General features: G+C 39.1%; 1 protein-coding gene across 1 annotated transcript in view; it reads right to left on the bottom strand.

The window, feature by feature from the left end:
- AR (androgen receptor) overlaps window positions 1-22221 on the bottom strand; it is a 182686-nt gene that overhangs the window by 67224 nt on the left and 93241 nt on the right. Inside the window, exon 2 of the mRNA XM_038587597.1 lies at window positions 11892-12043. Within this exon, the coding sequence (XP_038443525.1) occupies window positions 11892-12043 (152 nt within the window). The remainder of the gene's footprint in view (window positions 1-11891; window positions 12044-22221) is intronic.

The following is a 22221-nucleotide window of genomic DNA, read 5'->3' as shown; positions in this document are numbered from 1 at the left end:
ACCATTATTGTTTGTTGCTGTTGATAAGGCTTCCAGACCCACTGATGGGGGATAAGGCCCCTCTTGTTTAGAGTTGTCTTAAAACTTAGCTGACCTTGGAGGGCATGTCCACCAGATTAGGAACTCCCTGACAGCAAGGCCAACTCACACTCATCTCTGGGCCCACACAGAGCCTGATACAATACATGTTTTTTGAAAAAATGAATGAGTATAAGCTGCTCACCTCCAGCCCTTCTTCTCTAGCCACTCAATCATGAGAATACAAACGCCTAAAATCTAGTTCCATCTAACTAGGAGACAGGACCCAGGGAACTCTGTGCTGCCCACCATTGCTCTAGCCAATTCCTTTTGGGTCCTTGATATTTAGGAATGTACACATCTGAAAAACTATTATATTCTGAATTTTGTCTGAAATATGCCATCTGTGTGAAAATAATTACTACCAAATTATCAATGTAAATAGCAACAGGTGAATTAGTTAGTTCATACTAGCATTTCTACAGTGAAATCATGGGACCCCTAGAAACATTCTATAATTTGATATGGGGCTGATTTTTCACTCATGTGCTAGGAGGCATTGTCCACAGTGTTTGGTTCATTTTATTTTTGAAAGTCTGGCACTATGCAAGGAAACTTCTAATTGTCTTACCTCATGTAATTCCTTTTTTTATTTACTTATTTATTTATTTGAAAGAGAGTGAGAAAGAGGAAGAGGGAGAGAAACCCAAGCAGACTCCACACTGAGCACAGAATCAGACGGGGGGCTTGATCTCATAATCCTGAGATCATGACCTGTGCCAAAATCGAGTTGGATGCTCAACCAACTGAGCAACTCAGGTGCCCCCCAACCTCATGTAATTCTTATAATTACTCTGAGGATGGTCATTTTACCATCATTATCCTCATTTTATAGGTGAGAAGACTAAAGCTCAGGGAGGTGATGTCATTTTCGCAAGGTCACGCAGTTAACAAATGTTGAACTTAAATCAAGTAGTTTACCTGTATATCATCAGGGCTTCTAGGTAAAGAGCATTTTAGTATCTTTGTAGGGCTCTTAGGTAGATGAGAAGTCGTTCCACATATCCAAACCCCTTTCTTTTGCTTTCTGCATCTATTTCTGCTCCCATGTAATCATAATCTGAACCGAAATTTGCTGGCTAGTCCTCATCAAGTTGTAAAATGAACAAAGAAAAATATTTTCTAAGTAATGTGGGCTACAGAGGTGTTTCTGGGGAGTCATGGAGGCTACACAAGTGGGGTGGCAGAAGAGGCCTTTGTAGGACAGTGGGAAGTAGGAAGACTTTAGTCATAATCAACCCAAATAAAGGACCAACCCTGTCTGTATTTGGAAGATGAGCAGAGCTAAGGAACCTCAAGGAATGGATATGTACCTACTGATGGGCACTGGGGGCCCTTGGTAGGATACTAACCATCCCCCAAAAACATAGGCTTTCTGATAAGATCTGAAGGTGATTCAGGTAGGAGTTAAAGATAGGCAGTATGCTACACATTGGTTTTGGTTGGATCATTTTTAAAAGGATCAGCACTGAAGAGTGAGCGGAGGTGGAGGGATGTACAGCCAATCTATGGGAAGCAGACAGTGAATTTCAGCATATCACCAGTGTTTCATTTTAAACACAGTAGAGTCAGAGGTCATACTAAAGCATTATCCTGTTTTTGAAAGAAATGCTCCTTACCTCAAACAAAGACAACAACAGCAACAATAACACCACAACTAAACCACATTCCTCCAAGAGGTCCAAAGCACCAATAATATAGAAGGCAGTACTCTACATAAAAGACATTCTGGCTTGGTATCAAAAAATATCCATCTAGCTTCAGGAAAAGAAGCCTTAAAATTTATTTACACAGGTGCTGGCTCAGGTTTCTATTGAATCTGGCCTCAACATACTTTAAAACATGCCTCTGGCAGGACAAGGGAAACCAATGGCTGAAGAGCATGAAGGATAATTTATGACCTTTGTTAGCTTTTCTCCTGGACTGTGGCTGTGGACTTGCTTACCAGGGAGGTCAGACAATTCTTGGGGCTGAAGACACACAGAAAGCTCTGACACCTTCAAGTCCAAAGCCTGGAAACCAGGAAAGGCAATGACACATATGCTTGCTGAGCTGTCTGGGGAATGTTACACACAGTGCCCTGGAAGGCAAAGAAGGAAAAGGAAGAGACTGACCTTTGCTATATTCTTATACAAATACTACTGGCCCTGCTGATCAGTAACATTAACTAAGTAACACTGAAGAGGGGTGTGTGTGTGTGTGTGTGTGTGTGTGTGTGAGAGAGAGAGAGAGAGAGAGAGAGAGAGAGAAAATTACATTAACCAGGGGACTGTCACATATACCATTTCACATCTTTCCTTTCTGTCTATGCAGGGGACACCCTAAGTCTATGTGTGCCAATGACTAAGACTTCACTCCAGGAGAAGGAATCAAAAAACTTACTGGGCATCAGGAGCAGTGTCACACATCATTTATTTCTTACAACAGCCATGTGAGCTATTACTGTCCCCACAGAAACACAGAGAAGTTAGGTGACTTGGGATTGAACTCAGGTCTACCTATTTCCCATGGCCAATGCATAATAAAGTGAACCACTGGCAAATGGAGACACATCTGAAATATCCATAAAACTTCAGAGATTCATTGTTAAATATTTAGATTGTTATAGACTTACTGCTAAATTCTGCAAAACCATATAGCCCAGCTACTTTATTATTCAGATGGAGGTTTTGTGGTGCAAAGGTGGAATGAGACATGCTTATGGCCACATGTTAAGTCAATGGCAGAACCAGAGCCCTCTTTGGTGCTCTTGCATTACATTTTGTTCCACTATCTGGACAGCAGCCTACTTCCAAAAAGCCCAGAGATTAGAGTAGGACAGGACTGCAAAGCTCAGCATGGGGTAGGGCAGGCACAAAGACAAGCACTGCATGTGATAAGGGGAACTCAACCATCTCTGCACTGCATAATGTTTCCCAAACAAGCCTCTTGCATTCATGAATCCCTTGTCTTTGGTTGGTCTGTCCCCTCTTCCTGAAGTTCCCTTCCTACCTTTTTGTACCTAGCAAATTATCATACATCCCTCAAGACCCAAAGCAACCCTTAACTTTTCTCCGGAGCCTTCTCAAACTTCCCAGGTAAAACAACTCATCTTATTCTATATATGTTCAGGGGACTGTGTACTTTTTTCTAGTACAGCACTAATCTCTTTGTTATATTGAGAACTCTGTGTCATATTCACTCCACAGCCACTAAATAGTTGTATGACTTTGAGCAAGTCACTTTAACTCTTCTGTGCCTTGGTTCCCGTTGCAAATTGGGGATAATATACCCTATGTCATAGGGTTACTGTGAGGATGGAATGAAAAAAGTCTATCAAGCAGTATTGGGCCTACTGAATGCCCAATTAATCGTTTTTGTTATTATCTCTTATCCCAGTGCCTGGTAGAGATCTGGTGTCCACATTAAGTAAGCACCTATTGTTGAATAAATAGACACCACATGAGGAAAGTGCCAGTCATCAGCCATTTTGGATATCCACACAGTCAGGCTACTACTTTGTGAGTCCATAAATTCCTTATCAAAGACTAGACTAGACTAGTGTTCTGTAAACTTTTCTGTGTTATAGAACCTCTGACTATCACGTGAAAGCTATGAAACTCTCCCTAAAAAATCCATACATGTTTATACACATGAAACCTTGCAGAATCTTCATATCATTAAAAGTCTCATAGAGCCCTTCAACTATAGATTAGCATTAGTATCCATTCCCCTGCTAAAGAGAAAAACTACACTTACGGAAGATGCACTCACACATGGTGGAAGCAGAGGGGATTCAGATAGGTTGAGCACGTTTTAGGAGCCAAAGGCTGCTCTAAATGTTTATTATGCTGTCTCACATAATTCTTGGGGGTTTCAAGGTAACAATCTCTGTGGTTCTGGTTGCTAATTGGCAGTGAGGCCAGAGGCTCCTCAGACAAGAAGTAAGAAATTTTTAGCAAGCCCTAATTTCTACCAGTTATATGTTCTGTGAACATGGAAAAGCCATTTCCTTTCTCTGAGCCTCAGTTTCCTTATCCATAAAATGGCTTGGTCAGATTTTTAGATTTATAGGTTTTAAAAGATCCAAGTTTTGAAAGATTAGCATTTTAAGAGCCTGAGACTCCAACCACTGCAAATCTTTTGTCTTTTCATTAAACAACTCCTGGCTGAATTAGCTGTCCACAAAGTGAAAGGCTGTAGGAATGCATTTATGTAACTTATGGAACTGTAAGAAGCCCAGCATCCAGGGCCCACAAGCAGATACTACAATGAAATCAAGGTCTGTCCACAATATGATGCATCTCAGGAGAGAAAGGAAGATCAAAATTTTAAAAGACAACAAGACGTTGTAACTTTTTACCTCCATCCTAAAATACAATATTTTCTGTTATTGACATCAAAGAGGAGAAAAATACATTTCTCTAGCTCCTAGCCCCATGGAAATCATTCTGTGATAAACTTTGAGAAGGCTCAAAGCCAAGGGTCAAGGAACCAAGGTTGTACCATTTGTATGCATTTGCTATGTCTCTGAGCTCTTACATTAGCTTGGTAATGAGCAAAATTTGCTTGAGAAAAAGTGTTAAATTATGCTTCTGTTCTGTGACTATATGAAGAGAGCGAATTAAAAGCCAGCAAGGCTGGCTGTATCAGAATCAGAATTTTCCCTATGGAGAGTAGGAAGTGGTGGAAAGACTATGGCTCACATGTCCCTGGCCCTACCTAATGAAGAAATTGCTGATGAACCACCAGCTCTTTTTTTTTTTAAAGATTTTATTTATTCATGAGAGACACAGAGAGAGAGGCAGAGACACAGGCAGAGGGAGAAGCAAGCTCCATGCAGGTAGCCTGACATGGGACTCAATCCCAGGTCTCCAAGATCACACCCTGGGCTAAAGGCAGCGCTAAACCACTGAGCCACCTGGGCTGCCCGAACCACCAGCTCTTAAGTATTTGGGGCTTTCTTAGGAAGACAAACTTCCTGTCAAATGAGTGCTACTCAGTGGCTTCTTGGTTTATCCCATAGTACCTGTGTCTTTCTTAACTTCTGTCATTTCTGACTCTATTGTTCCTCTTCACTATTTTTCTTGTTTGCCTAAGCATAACTCTTTTTTTCTACTTTGGTTAGTATATTTATATATTTGAGAGGCAGCTGTGCTATACCAGAGTGACTATTACTTTCAAATCAGAACACCCGGGTTCAAATTCCAGCTATTCCATTTACAATCTGTTGATTAACTGGCAAAACCCTTGATCTACTTATGTGGAAAACCACAAGGATGACTTTGCCTTCTGTCCCAGATGATTGTGAAATTCAAATGAGCAGTGGATATAGTGGCCCTGCATTCACTGAAGATATTTAAAGATGTCCAGGATTGGGGCACTTGGGTGGCTCAGTCGGTTAAGCATCAGACTCTTCATTTCGGTTCAGGTCATGATCTCAGGGTGATGAGATGGAGCACCATGGCAGGCTCTGGGCCAGATGAGGAGACTGCTTAAGATTCCCCCCCTCTCTCTGGCCCTCCCCCCACTTACACACATGCTCTCTCTCTCTAAAAAAAAAAGTGTCCAGGATTATGATCGCCAAGCTCCTTGAGGCAAGCTCTTTATCTTGAGAATGTGAGCCCAATACCCCACATGTAGTAATAAGCAACCAGTAAATATTTATTGGCTGAATGGATGTGCAGATTACTACCAGGCCTGTTCTTGTGAGGTATTCAGTAGAGGACAGTGCCTAGTCTAGCCAGGAGCTAAGGAGATTCCATTGGGGGGTGCCCCAGGAATTGCAACAAAGACTGGAAGCAAAGCGACTGAGAAATCTAATCCTTATTCCCTTTATAAAGACTCATTCACCTCTAAATCTCAGGTTTTTCTTTTGTATAAGAGGAAGTTTCCTATTCTGTACACTCTTTTGGCAGGTACAAAGCTCACCTGCCTCTATGGAATACTGAGAGCAGTTGCTTAGCCATGAAAAGGAGTATGAACACCTGAATAATTGGTTCCAGAAGTATGCACACATAGTTACTATAACTGAAGAGACTATTTTTTGAAATAATGGCTCATCTCAGAGTCCGATCATTCTGAAGGATAGTGTGTTTCTTGCTATGGGACTAGAGCCCACAGAAGTAAGAAATCACTCCTGCCTTTGGAGAAAAGATGGTTCTGACATTTACCCTTACAATAGAAGCCAGCTGCAAAGATCTATGAAACAGAGTCGCACAATTACCAATAGATTCTTTGAAGGACTGAAAAAAAGTTCTGGCTGCAGTATATGGCTTTAAAAATTTAAATTTGGGTACTAGTAACACAAGGTGGAAGCAGGCAACAGACTCAGAAGATCTTGCAAGTGACATGGCAACTTCTTTTTAATCATTGCTTCATAAAATGTACATGCTAAAACTAAGCAGGCAGAGAGCACTATACAGCAGCAATGGCAAATTCTTGACATGGTTCCCAAATTGGGCACTAACAAGAGACTTTAGTGGGTATCAAATACAATGGGTTACAGAGCTAAATTATTTATTCTGAAGGCCTGTGGTCTAGTCTCCTTATGGGGATAACCAGAATTAAGCCAGCAAATGTGTAAAGAAACAGAATTATGGGCAGATTCATAACTCAGCTGGCCACCTGGGACCTGCTTTCTATGAATAGAGTTTTTCCATATCACTTAGTACCAGATATTCCCCAAAGTCCTTTCTCTTTACCATCTGGGTTATACATGGCATCAAGCAAAACTCATTCACATATATTTCATAGTTATCCACATGCTTACAGTGCAAAAGTCTACAAAACATATAAAATGTTTTCAATTTTTCTGGATATTGCAAAGGGGAATGAACTATTAGATCATTAGAAAAAATGTGCCCTCTTCTAGCATTCTTCTATTAATTTACTTTTTCCTGTTTACTAAAAAGGCACCAGACCAGGCATTCTGGACAAGCAAGACATGCAAACTTTGGCCACTGAAGAAGAATGTTTAAAATTAAATAATCTAAAGAGTTACTAAAATACCAGGAGACTGGAAAAGGTGAAATTTACTATGCCGATTTGCAAGCACAGGAGTGATCATCTAAAGGGGGAGTCCACAAGCTAAATCCAGTGTGCCATTTGTTTCTGTGTGGCTTAAGAGCTGAGATGATTTTTTTTTTAATTTTTTGAGATGATTTTTAAATTTTAAATGGCTAAAAAGAGAGAAAAGAAAAATACACTGAATGGCATGTGAAAATTAAATGAAATACAAATTTCAGTGTCAAAGTTTTACTGTAATACAGCCACACCCATTAGCTTATGTTATGTATAGTCTAGGGCTGCTTTCAGGCTACAAAAGCAGAGTTGAGTAGTCAAGTCAGAGACCATATGGCCCACAAAACCTAAAATATTTACTACCTGGTCCTTTATAGGAAAATTTGGCTGACCCCCTGATCTAAAGTTTGACATTTAGAAAAACCAGAGACAGATAAAAAGATAAGAGGAACTTTCGGAAAAGCTATTTAGGATCAGTGCAATCAGGATCAGTCAATTCCTTGGCCAAAGATACCTATCAAGGCTCTGTTGAAGCTGCAAGCAGAACCTCCTAACATTGTTAACTTGCCCTTGGGAAATGTTACTCAAAAAGCCAGGGAGTGAAGAGGACACTGAAAAGCACGAAAAACTCTCTGCAAGACTCCAAACAAGAAGTAATATTCAATTCCACATGAGTCGAGGTGGGAAAGAGTGGATTTAAAGGACAGAAAGAGTTCAATTTGGGTTCACTTAGATTTCTTCCCTCACAAAAACCTGGGGTGAGAGAGGGAATCAAAGCCATACTTATTTAAAATTTGCCAGGAATACTAAATTGGGACATATTGTAAACATCAGTGACGATGCTGTAATTCTTTGAGTCCAGAATGTAAACTACAGTTTCAATTTTATGATGTGTACCAAACAGCACTCCATGTGTACAAAACAAATGGATGTACAATCTCCAATGTTTTACTAGAAAATGTCTGAAAAATAGTAAATTCTTGAGCACACAGTGCACATGATGAACTAATTAACCCTCTTTGAAACATGATGTGATAGAGATGGAGATTTACGTCCTGATTTTCCAGATGAGAAAATGGAAAAGAAAGGAAGTTATCCAACTATGGTCACAATGCTGGGGGAAGGGAGAATCTCAGAGTCCTGAATTTTTAACCTAGCCCATCCACCATGCATTTTCTCAGCTAGCTCTATCCTTATCTGAAAATTGATTTTTAAAATACGATCTAGGATTCACCAATCATTAGGAAGGCAAAACCAAAAGTGCATATAGGTATGTATAAATGCATGTTTGTTTGCTGACAACATAATAGTTTTGACAGTGATGATATTTGTAATTTGTAGAACCATCATAAAAAGTCAAAGCCAGAAAAGCATATTAAAAATACATAGGGGTGCCTGGGTGGCTCAGTCTATTAAGTGTCGGAGTCTTGGTTTTGGCTCAGGTCATGATCTCGGGGTCATGAGATCAAGCCCAGCATTAGGCTCTGCACTGGGTATGGAACCTGCTTGGGATTCTCTCTCTCTCCCTCTCTCTCTCTCTCTGAAAAAACTCTAGTTTAAGTCCCTTATTTTACAGACAGAGAAAATTGAAATCCAAAGAGGAGAATTGATTATTCAAAGCCAGACAACTAAAACCCCTTGGAGCCCCTGCTCCTGTGTATGGGCATCACCTTCCTTTGACTTCCTGGTCTTTTAGATAGCATTCAATATGCCTTCCCCATTACTTCCCTGCTCATTCCAACACCCCGCCAGCTAGCTGATTCTCCTTGTGCCTGTTTCTTGCCCATAGATCATCCCCCAACTGCATGTGCCCACATGCACACTCGCACGTACATGCACTCATACACACACAAAGTTTTTATCAACCAGATTTTAGTGATTTTATCCCTATGGCCTACCACGATTACTCTTTTAATCTCACAATATATAGATACTTCCCTAACTAGCCTAATTCTCACCCCAAACTCCCAGAATTACTGACAATGAGAAAATATGAAGATCCTTCCTCTTCTTCCTCCTCAATAGCAAAACCTGGCTAGATTACAATTGACTCTGTGCTGAGCCTTGCACCAATGACAGCATTAAAGTCTCATGCTTTATGAACTACCAAAGCTAGAAATGGATTTCTGTCTGACATGCCAGGCTTTTAAGTTTTGTACCTGTGCCCAGTCCAGAGATTTCTGAAACCATGAATAAAGTGGTAATCAACACTCTGAATACTCAGTCTGACTTAACTGACAATGACAAACAAATGAGGAAAAGAAAGATTTGTGCTCCCACTCTCTCCAAAACAGGTGGAATTTCAAGTTTCAACAAGGCAGATTCAGAAACACTTTCATGAAGGCCATTCGGGCAATAAGGACACATTGTAAAAATGAGGGAAAAAAATCCAAATCAATAAATGTTCTCTGTGGGTAATAAGACAGCCCCCTGCCTTCAAATAGAGATAATGACAGCAGTAAACTCCAGCCAACAAGCTTTATAGATGGGAGAAGAAAGAAAATGCCTTTTTTTTGGCTTTGTTTTTTGTGTGTGTGTGTGTGTGTGTGTGTGTGTGTGTGTGTGTGTTTTAACCACTTTCTTCTATCCCTCAAAGGACTCAGGACTGGAATGTGGGGTTCATATCCTAAAGGAGCCAAGGGGCTCCACAGCTTTCTAAGAAATCCATTTGTGATTTTCCATACTTCAACAGTCAAGAGTATTTGGTTCCATGAGCTGATGGAGGCTCATTTTCTCAATATTACCAAGTTTCCCTAACTTATGTGATTCTAGGGTCTAGAGCATTTTGAGACCTTCCTGGATTTCCAAGTGTTCTGTAAGTTGAGTGATTAGCCATCTCTGCTTCCTTGTTCTCAAACAGCCCAAGATCCACATCATAGCACAGCTCTTTCCAGGTAGCCCCTGCCAGTTGCCACTGTGCCTTTCTCCCTCTTTCAGCCCTAACTTCTGCAGAAAGCTCCTATGTGGAGTATGTTATGACAGCAAATTTTCCCTTTTACAATATGTCTTATCACTTTCCCTGTTTTCTAAAAATAGCAATATTGTGACCCAGATTTAGAAAACCCAGAGGTAGCATCATATAAAATCTAATCTATTGAATTTGCTTGTTCAGTTGCTTACTTAAACTCTTTCCTCATCTGATCACACCATCTCTACATGAGTGCTTGGTTTATTCTATGCTCTACAGACAAAGCCTACAGGATAATGGGGTAGGGGAGGAAGCAAATTCTCACTGAGGAAACTGGGGGTGATCTGATGTCTTTGGGCTGTTCCCCACTTTCGTTTCTGACAGCCATCCTTCTGTAAGTATCTTAAGAAAGGCAAGAACTGCTCTCTGTGTCTCTTCCTAAACTGCCTAGGTCTAGGTACTGGGGCTCTGGACCTTCTACTAGCCCAGCACAGGCAGTAGCAATAGTCTACTTGGGGGTATGGACGGAACATGCAGCATATTTTCAGTAATACTGAAAGCTAGCTATCTATTGCTTTGGGGACTGGAAGAAAACAAGGTAACAGTTTTCTGTTTTATAAGTATTCCTGCCACCTGCCTAAAATTATAAAAATGCAATCATCATTTCAATTGACGGTCAATTGGAAAACCAGTAAAGGACACCTGCTTTGCATCTTTTCTCTAGATGCCAAGAATTCTCTGGTGCTTCTGCTGTCCTCTGGTGGGTGCCATCACATTTCTAGTGAAAGGGGTGGCTTATATACCTGCCACTTTTAAGACTGTCCTCAGGGGTTTTAGTCTTTACCTAAGGCAAGACTGTTTTGGTTCCAACTTGGACCTCAACACTTCTAGGCCAGTGAGAGCAAAGGAAAAGTCTGGCAGGAAGTACTTCCTTTGTGGAAAATGGAGATAGGAGTAGATACTGGTGTTCAGCAACTGGGTCCACCTCCAGAGCAGAGCATTTTGGTCTAGAGGCTGCTTATCAGTGTCCCTTTGAGAAAAGAAGCCATTAGTACAGGATGAGGAATGAAGTGGATGAGTAGGAGGTTTGAGCCCAGGTCAATTGGGAAGAAAGGAGTCACTAGCATCTATAGGAGGTCTGGAAATGGGAGTTCTTGCTGTAGGATGTGGGCTGAGTACCTCTGAGACTTGATCAGACATGAACTGTTCTAAGCTCAATAAGACTAAGAAGCCAGGGTGTAGCCCACTTAGCCAAATGTAAGATGCAATTTAGCGTGAGTGCTATACCAATGGACTGGCCCTGAGGGCAAGTCTATGGAGAAAATAAAAGTGTTTTATCACTCTGTATCCCTATTTACCTAGAGGCCATTAATATAAAAGGCGCCCCATGAAGGCAGCAGCAGGAGGGAGTAGGAGCAGGGAACTGATGGTCTGCTGAACAGCAAAGAACACTACTTTTCTGGGGCTGAGGCCAAGGAGACTTTGTGAAGAGCAGTCCCATATACACTATAGTGAATGGGTGGGGAACACAGTTGGGGTTTCTCCATTCATAACTTCTCTAATAAAGACAATTTTTCCCTCACTACACAGCAGAGTGGAACACAAGCACAGAAGAAATTAGATCTTTTCAAATCATTAACTATCTTCTATCCCTAGGACTGCCCCAGGCTCTAAGCACCAGATAGAACCACCTTCATCGACTACATTGCCTGTACTACCAAGGTGGCAAAAGCCAGGGGACCAGCAAATATAAAAACTTTCTTCTTTAGGTTCTTAGGTTCTTTGAGAGGGTCCTACCAGTGACCTTGCCTCCAAGATTATAAAGTCCTGGGCTCTGAAAGACTGGTGTCCCTATATATAAGATAAAGGAGAAAGGGAGAAAGTAGTGTGTAAGACCCCTTACCTTCAGCGGCTCTTTTAAAGAAGACTTTGCAGCTTCCACAAGTGAGAGCTCCATAGTGACAGCCAGAAGCTTCATCACCGCAGATCAGACAGGTCTTCTGAGGTGGAAAGTAATAGTCAATGGGTAGAACATGGTCCCTGGCAGTCTCCAAACTGGAAAGACACATGAGAAACAATGCAATACATGTCAGTGGCTGGCAGAGATAAGAGGACAGAAGTCTGAGGTCTTCAGGAGCAAACTTACACGTGTAAATTATTGTTTTTTATAAAATAAAATTACTCCTTACTTAATTGAGTGTGAATCTGATTTCCTGTCATGCGGGCAGAGCCTTTTTGGATCCTGATAAGGAATTCGAGAAGTTCTCTGGAACCAGCCACTCTCATGGGCTAAGTTTATATGAGGGAAGGATGAAGACAGAAACCCGAGGTTAAGGTATCTAACTTAAAGTGGTTCTGGCAACAATTTCAGAGCAGTTAAGTGGTATGAACCCAGCTCTATGGCTTTACCTTATCCAAAGGGAGATCTAAGGCAAAAAAGTCTAAACAAAGCAGTCTGGTATGCTTTGCTCGAGTTCTCTGAGCCTCACTCTCACCTGTCAATAATATTGCTCATCCTATTGAGCTGTTGAGAGTGGCAGTATGAATTATATAAAAGGATAAAAAGCCTTTAAAATGAATACACAAGTGAGGGATCATGATTAGTGTCATCATACCAGTCTTAATTGTTCTATATTTCCCCCACTCCTTGACTTTCCTTAGTCATCTCTGTAGATCACATGGGCATCCTCTCACCTCCATTCTACAACACTGAGTAGCAGAATCCTTATGCCTGAGGGTTTTGTTGGGAAATGATACACAGTGATGCTGGAAATTTCTCAGATACCATCCCAACATGTGGCCATTAAAATACTCATAAGGTCCTTAGGCTAGGATGGAGCCTCAGGGGTCACCTAGTCTAAACTTCCTATCTCTAAGAAGGTCTGTGTCTGAGTCCTATCAGATGGATATGAAGGAGAGGGTCAGAAAAGCCAATCCTGTTTCATTTGAAACAAATGAAACATGGTTCTTCTAACCCAAGGTCAAATTTTTTTCTCTCCTATGCTCTCTGTCTCAGCATTCAGCAAAACCCAAGTGACATCCTGGGTTAATCTTCCAAAAGTAGATGACAATTGCCCATATTCTCATCTACAGGAATGCAGCCATACTTTTTATGAGCACTTCTTCCTTACTAAGAAAGGAAGGAAGGAAGGAAAATAAGCCTTAATGGCAGCCTATTTGCTGTGTTGGGTGATTTCTACACTTCAAAACAACTCTGGGAAATATTTTTTCCTCATTATTATATCATATGAAGAAAGACTCAGAGAGGTGAAGCCCAAAATGATTTGACAGCAAACCCAGGATATCTGGCTCCAAATCCAACACAGTTTCCATTACCCTATCATCTTCCTGCTACTCTTTCACTTTCTACACATGTCTCTTTGATTACCATGCTAAGCATAGTCATCAGAATTCAAACAAGCATGAAATGTTATCCTCCCTTGAATAATCATGGATCAGCCCTGGCAGGGCAAGAGCAAAGAAAATTTTCGCTTAGGCTATAGTTGACAAGTACTTTACCTCTAAGACACAAATATTAGCATTTATTCAAGTCCCCCCAAGTACAACAGAAGTCACTCAAAAAGTCTGGCTGATATGCAAACCCAGCAGCTGGCTATGGTGGCCTATCTTTTTCCTTCACAAGCTCTCCAGTTCCTAACTTGACTTTGGAAAGCCAGCAAGACTAGCAGAACCACAAGTTCCCCAGGAAAATAGCTCACTTCCCATATGTAAATGGGCCAAATGCTAAGAGCATCATTCCTTTGGCTAAAAATGTCATTTCCTCGGGTAAAAAATGTATCATTCATGAAGCAAGGAGAAGCAGCAGAAGTTTTTTGTTTTTATTTTTGTAAGTGTATTCATATTTTTCTTTTTTTGACTTCTGAAACTAATGTAAGCCATTCAAATAAAATAAAAAAGACATGTATTTAGGCACATTATGTGCCAGGCCATTTCATATGTATCAGGTTATTTAATCTCCCCCAAAGCCTTGCCAGGTAACTCCGTATCATCTCTGTATTGTAGGAAAGGAATTGATGTTAGGAAAATTGAGCTGGTTCAAGATCACTCATCTCCTAAGTGGAAATGCCAGATTCCATCCTAGGTAAGTCTGACTCCAAAGTGCCTATGACTAACCATGTTATAAAATTAAAGGTTGAAATTAGATAGACTCAACTCAACTCCTAGCACCTAGCCCTATGAACCAAGCAAAGGGCTAGGTGCTGGGAATATCATGATAATCAATATATTATTCTTGCCTCTAAGAAACCTACTATCTACCAGAGAAGACAGGAAGCAAGAAACTGTAAAATAACATAGTAGATAAAATAATAAAGCAGAATATAGGCTGCTACAGATGAGAAAGCACCTCAAAGACAAGAATGTTTTTTTAAAGGTATGAAGGTATATATGGGTAAATGAAATGATGATGATAATGACAGTAATTTTTATCATATAGCTGGAAAATAAACACTAGATATACAGTATAGAAACCTGCCTAAACAAGAGGTAGTTTTGAAAAGAGCCTTGAAGGAACAGAAATTTTCATCCATATTAAAATTTAAAATACAGTTCAAATTGTACAAACTAATTCAATTAATCAAATTTATGATCAATGCTTAAAGACTGAAAAAAGTCATCAATATTTTGGTTATAGATATGTTTAATAAAATGCACCATTTATGGAAATAACTATAGAAAAGGAGAAAGAAGGGGAGAAATAATAAAGACAGTTTGAGAATCTGAACTTTTCCTAATTACAACCCACTTTTTAAAAAAAGATTTTATTTATCAATGAGAGACAGAGAGAGAGAGAGAGGCAGAGGGAGAAGCAGGCTCCATGCAGGGAGCCCAACGTGGGACTCGATCCCGGGACTCCAGTATCACGCCCCCGGCCAAAGGCAGGCGCCAAACCGCCGAGCCACCCAGGGATCCCCACCACCCACTTTGACTAAAGGCCTGAGTACTTGCTAAGTTCTCCAGGCTGGTCTCCACCCGCCTGCCCCTCTTCTTTCTGGAAAAATATGTTGGATAGCGCTCTTACTGACTCTGACCTAGTGTAGACAAAAGGCACATTTCAATTCTGCCTCATGGGCTGACCTCTGGGCATTGGTAATGAAAATTGCAACAAGTGTCCCTATCCAGGTGTATATCCTAGAGAAACTCATGCACATTTGTACCAGGAAGCATGTGTGGGAATGATCATATCACTTTTATTTATAAAAGCAGAAAAGATAAACATCCGCTAAGAGGTAAAAGGATAAATTACAGTGCCCTCATTCAATAAATTACAATAAATAAATTCAGCAATGACAAGAAGAGAATACAACTACACATATGTAAATCCTACAAGCTAATGTTGCATAAAAGACATAAATTACAATAGCCTAAATATTATATGATTCCATGACATACAGTCCCCAAAAAAAGTGCAGAAGTAAACAATACATAATTTGGGAATATATATATATATTATATATAATATGTTTTAAGCATTTATATATATATATATATATATATATATATATATATATATGAAAATCATATACATCCAAGGGACTAATAAACCCCAATGTAGGATAGTGGTTACTTCTAAGGGGAGACTATGGTTAATGATATAAGGAAGGAGGATACAAGTTGATTTATGCATGCATTCAAAAATGTCTACTACATACCAGGCACTATTCTAGGTTCTGGAGTTAGAGCAATAAACAAAAGAAATGGTTTTAAAGTTCTTATTCTTTAATCAGGGCTCATGAGCTTTCATTTTATTATTATGCTGTATATCTAACTTATACAATGCATGCATTCATGCTTTCTATGGCTCTAACAGCACATTGTGAAAGAAAAAATAACCTGAGAAGTTTCTAACATCCTCCTAAATAGCAGCCTAAGCCCAAGTGCAAAAGTTTGCTTTGAGAACAAGTAAGTTCAGAATTTGCATGCCACATTTATATTTCTTGCCTCCCCTAGGTTACGTGCTCACTTATTATCCCTATGATGGACATTCAGTTTTGAGTCTGAAGGAAAAGCACTGCCACATAAAAAGGAACTTTCCCAAACCAGAATACCACTTGCTTTTCTTCAACAGTTTCACAATTAATTAAATAATCACTAGATTATTTAATTCTGGATCACTAGAAGCTAGGGGACTACAAATGCCAGCTCAACTATGGGGAACTTAGGCTCAGAAATTTTCAGCACCTAGCTATACTCAGTTTGTCTGTCTCTCAGACTTGAGAATACCTTAAAGGATCTGACTACTTTAAGCAAGTTCCCCAAGGACTGTGGAACCAAGATGAAATGCAAAAGTCACAGACTAGTTTTCCTTGTATGGAAGCTGAATGTCAGCTCAGCAGGGCTTTGGAGCCTGGCAGAGCTGGGCTGAAATCCTGTATCCACCACTGAACCTTGGTCCCAGTCATTAAGGCTCTCTGAACTCCATTTGTCTCATCTGGAGATGGGGCATACTTTCTAACCAAAAGGGCCTTTGTGAGAATTACATTAAATAGTACCTATCAAGCCCTTACTCCTGTGCCTGCCATATGATAGCTGCATTGTATATATAGGGTGCCTTCACCTTTTGCCTTATTATAATAAAGGGGGAAATGTCTAATATCCTTAAAATGAAAAAGATCATCTTTCTTGGCTATACAGTGCATTTAGAAAAAGGTAAATACAAGTGGAGAGATCAAGAATAAAAGGCTAGATGTGTAAAAGTGTTGTTTCCTGAGTCATTAATTTTAGCCATTCTGACTGGTGTGAGGTGGTATTTGATCATGGCTTTGATCTGTATTTTCCTGATGTTGAGAAATGTCAAGCATCTTTTCATGTGTCTGTAAGCCATCTAGATGTCTTCTTTGGACAAATGTCTGTTCATGTCTTCTGCCTATTTCTTACCTAGAATTTTTTTGTTTTAGGGGTGTTGAGTTTGATAAGTTCTTTATAGATTTTGGGTACTAGTTTTTTAACTGATAGACATTTGCAAATATCTTCTCTCATTCTGTAGGTTGCTTTTTAGTTTTGTTGACGGTTTCCTTTGCTGTGCAAAAGCTTTTTATCTTGATGGAAATCACAGTAGTCTTTGCCCTTTTATCACTTGCCTTTGGAGACATGTCTTGCCAGAAGTTGCTATGGCCGAGGCCAAAGAGGTTACTGCCTCTGTTCTCCTCTAGGAGTTTGATGGATTCCTGTCTCACAGGTCTCTCATCCATCTTGAGTTTTTTTTGTGTTTGTGTATGGTGTAAGAAAGGGGTCCAGTTTCATTCTTCTGCATGTGGCTGTTCAATTTTCCCAACACCATTTGTTGAAGAGACTTTTTTTCCAGTGGATATTCTTTCCTGTTTTGTCAAAGAGTAGTGGACCATAGAGTTGAGGGTCCATTTCTGGGTTCTCTGTTCTGTTCCATTGATCTATGGTTTCTTACTGTGCCAGTACCATGTTGTCTGGCTGATTACAGCTTTGTAATATAGCTTAAGTCGGGCATTGTGATGCCCAGCCTTGGTTTTCTTCTTCACCATTCCTTTGGCTATTTGGTCTTTTCTGGTTCTATTCAAACTTTATCATTGTTTGTTCTAGCTCTGTGAAAAATGCTGTTGTTATTTTGACAGCGATTGCACTGAATGTGTAGATTGCTTTGGGTAGTATAGACATTTTCACAATGTTTGTTCTTCCAATCCATGAGCATAGAAGGCTTTTCCATTTCCTTGTGTCTTCTTCAATTTCTTTCATAAATACTTTATAGTTTTCAGAATACAGATATTATACCTTTCATTAGCTTTATTCCTAGGTATCTTATTGTTTTTGGTGCGATTGCAAATGAGATCGATTCCTTGATTTCTCTTTCTGCCTCATTGTTATTGTATAGAAAGGTGCTTAACTTCTATCTATTGACTTTATATCAGGCGACTTTGCTGAATTCCTCTATCAGCTCTATTAATTTTGGACTGGAGTCTTTTTGGGTTTTCTACATGGAGGATCATGTTGGGTGCAAAGAGTGAGAATTTAACTTCTTCTTTGCCACTTTAGATGTCTTTTATTTCTTTTTGTTGTCTGACTCTTGAGGCTAGGACTTCCAATACTCTGTTGAACAACAGAGATGAGAATGGACATCCCTGATGTGTTCCTGATCTTAAGGGAAAGCTCTCAGTTTTTCCCTGTTGAGGAATGTATTCACTGTGGGTTTTTCATATATGATTTTTTATAATATTGAGGTATGTTCCCTCTATCCCTACACTGCAGAGAGGTTTTATCAAGAAAGGATACTGTATTTTGCCAAGTGCTCTTTCTGCTTCTATTTAGAAGATCATATGGTTCTTGTCCTTTCTTTTATTAATGTAGTGTAAAACATCAATTAGTTTGTGGATGTTGAAACACCACTGCAACCTAGGAAAAAATTCCACTTGGTTGTGGTGAGTAACCTTTTTCATGTACTGTTGGATCCTATTAGCTAGTATCTTGGTGAGGATTTTTGTATATGTGTTCATCATGGATATTGTTCTGTAATTCTCCTTTTTGGTGGGGTCTTTGATTTTAGGATCAAGGTAATGCTGCCCTTAGAGAATGAGTTTGGAAGTTTTCCCTCATTTCTACTTTTTGAAACAGTTTCAGAGGAATAGATATTAATTATTTAAATGTTTGGTAGAATTCTGCTGGGAGGCCATCTGGGACTCTATAAACTTGTTTCTTGGAGATTTTTGATTACTGATTCAGTTTGTTTGGTGGTTACATGTCTGTTCAGGTTTTCTATTTCTTCCTATTTCAGTTTGGGTAGCTTATATATTTCTAGGAATGAATCCATTTCTTCCAAATTGTCTAATTTGTTGGCATATAATTGCTTATAATATACTCTTATAATTCTCTTTATTTCTTCAGTGATGGTTGTGATCTCTCTTCTTTCATTCATGATTTTGTTAATTTCGATTTTTTCTTTTTGATAAGTTTGGCTAGAGGTTTATTGATCTTATTTATTCTTTCAAACAACCAGCTCCTAGTTTCGTTGATCTTTTCTACGTTTTTTTTTTTTTAATTTCTATTTCAGGTCTAATCTTTATTATTTCTGTTCTCCTGCTGGATTTAGGCTTTGTTATTGTTTTAACAGCTCCTTAAGGTTTAAGGTTAGGTTGTGTATTTGAGACTTCTTATTTCTTGAGAAAGACTTGTATTGCTATATACTTCCCTCTTAGGATCACCTTTGCTGTATTTCAAAGGTTCTGAAGTATTGTGTTATCTTTTTCATTTGATTCCATGTATTTTTAAAATTCTTCTTTAATTTCCTGGTTGATCCATTCATTCTTTAGTAGTATGCTCTTTATTCTCCATGTATTTGTACATTTTTTCTTCCAGTTTTTTCCAATTTTTTTTCTTGTAGTTGATTTTAAGTTTTAAAGCATTGTGGTCTGGGTTCTTGGGTGCCTCAGTCAGTTAAACCATCTGCCTTTGGCTCAGGTCATGATTTCAGGGTCCTGAGATCAAGCCCCACATTGGGCTTCCTGCTCAGCAGGGAGTCTGCTTCTCCTTCACCTCTGTCCCCCACCCCCAACTCATGCTGTCACTCTCAAATAAATAAATAAAATCTTTCAAAAAATAAAGCATTGTGGTCTGAAAATGCACGGAATAATCTCAATATTTTTGTACCTGGTAAGACCTGATTTGTGACCCAGCATGCGATCTATTCTGGAGAATTTTCCATGTGCACTGGAGAAGAATGAGTATTCTGTTGCTTTGGGAAGAACTGCTCTGAATATATCTATGAAGTCATTTGCTCCAGTTGTCATTCAATGCCCTTGGTTAGATCTGTCCATTGCTGTGAGTGGGGTGTTAAATCCCATATCATTGCATTATTATCAATGAGTTTCTTTTATCTTTGTTATTAATTGGTTTATATATTTGGTTGCTCCCAAATTAGGGGCATAAATATTTACAATTGCTAGTTTTCAATTGTTAGACCCTTTATTTATCCTTTATTTATTATGATATAATATCCTTCGTCATCTCTTATTACAATCTTTGGTTTAAAATCTAGTTTGTCTGGTATAAAGATGGCTGATCCAACTTTCTTTTATTTTATTTTCTACTAGCATGATAAATGGTTCTCCACCTCCTAATCTTCAATCTGGTGGTGTCTTTGGGTCTAAAATGAGTCTCTTGTAAGTAGTATATCTTGTTTTTTTAAAATCCAATTTGATACGCCATGTCTTTTGACTGAAGCATTTAGTCTGTTTACATTCAGAGTAATTATTGAAGGATATGAAGTTAGTGTTATTGTGTTCCTATAGATTGTCTCTGTTTCTTTCTGGTCTTTGTTATTTTGGGCTCTCTCTTCCCTCAAAGAATTCCCTTTAATATTTCTTTCAGGGCCCATTTAGTGTTCATAAATTCCTTTAGTTTTTGTTTGTCCTGGAAACTCTTTATCTCCCCTTCTGTTCTGAATGACAGCCTTGCTGAATACAGTATTCTTGGCTGCATATTTTTCCCACTTAACACGTTAAATATATCATGCTAGTCCTTTCTGGCCTGCCACGTCTCTGTGGACAGGTCTGTTGCCAGCCTAGCCTTAAGCATCTACCCTTGTAGGATAAGGACCACTTGTCCCGAGCTGCTTTCAGGATTTTCTCTTTATTTTTGAAACTTGCAAGTTTCACTATTATATGTCAAGGTGTTGACCTATTTTTATTGATTTTGGGGGGGGGGTGTCTCTGTGTCCACTGAACTTCTATGCCTGTTTCCTTTACCAGATTAGGGAAGTTCTCAGTTACGATTTGTTCAAATAAACCTTCTGTCCCTTTCTCCCACTATTCGTCTTCTGGGACCTCTATTATTCAGATATTATTTTACTTTACTGAATTCCTGATTTCTCGAAGTCTTCCTTTGTGATTCAATAGTTGTCTTTCTTTTCTTCTTCCTTATTCTCTATTATTTTGCCTTCTACATCACTGACTCTCTCTTGCCTGTTTTATCCTCAATGTTAAAGCCTCCATTTTTTACTTCATCTCAGTTATAACATTTTTAATTTTAGCCTGATTAGATTTACTTCTTTGATTTCTACAGTAAAGGATTCTCTAGTGTCTTCTATGCTTTTTTTGAAGTCCAGCTAGTACTTTTATAATCGTTGTTTTAAATTCTAGTTTAGTCATCTTACTATTGATTATATCCCTGGTGGTGACTATTATGTCTTGTTCTTTCTTTTGCAGAGAGTTTCTCTGTTTAGTCATTGTTTTCAGAAAAGAAAGGAAGAAAAGATTAAAAAAGGAAAAAAGAAACCACCACCAACCTCAGAACGTATTTCTGGTATGCTGTGTATACTCTGCTGTTGTGTGTTGGCTGCTCTCTTCCACTGGTCCTTTATCTACAGAGTTCCTCCTAGCTTGTTGTGGGGAGTATTTGGACCTTTAAGTAGGTGTACTTTGATTTGTTTGTGAAAATAAGCTTTGCATCTGCCACGTACTTTTACTCCAACTAGTAGACTCTTTCCTTAATCCTCAGATCTTCTCCCTAGCTGTTCAAAATAGTTGAATGTTGATCTAGCTATACTCAAGGACCTGGTAAATTTAGGGTACCCCTGATACTCCACCATCTTAACTCTAGAAGCCCTTTAATCCTGTTTTATTGTTTTAAGGTAGGTGGTGATGTCCTCACTTGAATTACTGATTTTGCCATGAGTCTTCTCTCTTTTTTTAGTCAGTCTAATGGTTCATCAAGTTTGTTGATATTTTCAAAGAAGTAACTTTTGATTTCATTGATTCTTCCTATCCTCTATCCAATTTATCACCCCTCTAATCTTTTTAAATATTTCTTCATGCTTTGTTTTTATTTTGCTTTTTTTAGTTTCCTAAAATGAACAGTTGTTGATTTGATATTTTTTTCTTTGTTAATATAGGTGTCTTAACCTGTTCTGGCTTTTACAACAAAATACCACAGACAGGGTGGCCTATAAACAACATAAATTTATTTCTCACAGTTCTAGAGGCAGGAAGTCTGAGATCAGGGTGCCAGCATTGTTGTGTGAGGACCCTCTTCCAATATGCAGACTTCTCCTTATGTCCTCACATGGTAGAAAGGCAAGCAAGCTCTAATCACTTTCTTTTATAAAAGCAATAATCACATTCATGAGGATGCCACTTCATGATCTCAGTACCTCCCAAAGGTGTCACTTCCTAATACCATCACATTGGGCATTAGGATTTCAATATACGAATTTGCAAGGAGACTACATTCAGGCAGCTGCATTAAGCAAT

This window comes from Canis lupus, chromosome X, assembly GCF_011100685.1.
Source record: "Canis lupus familiaris isolate Mischka breed German Shepherd chromosome X, alternate assembly UU_Cfam_GSD_1.0, whole genome shotgun sequence".
In the NCBI taxonomy this organism is placed as follows: Eukaryota; Metazoa; Chordata; class Mammalia; order Carnivora; family Canidae; genus Canis; species Canis lupus.
Note: the sequence above shows the minus strand (reverse complement) of the source record. Positions and strands in the feature narration are given on the sequence as shown.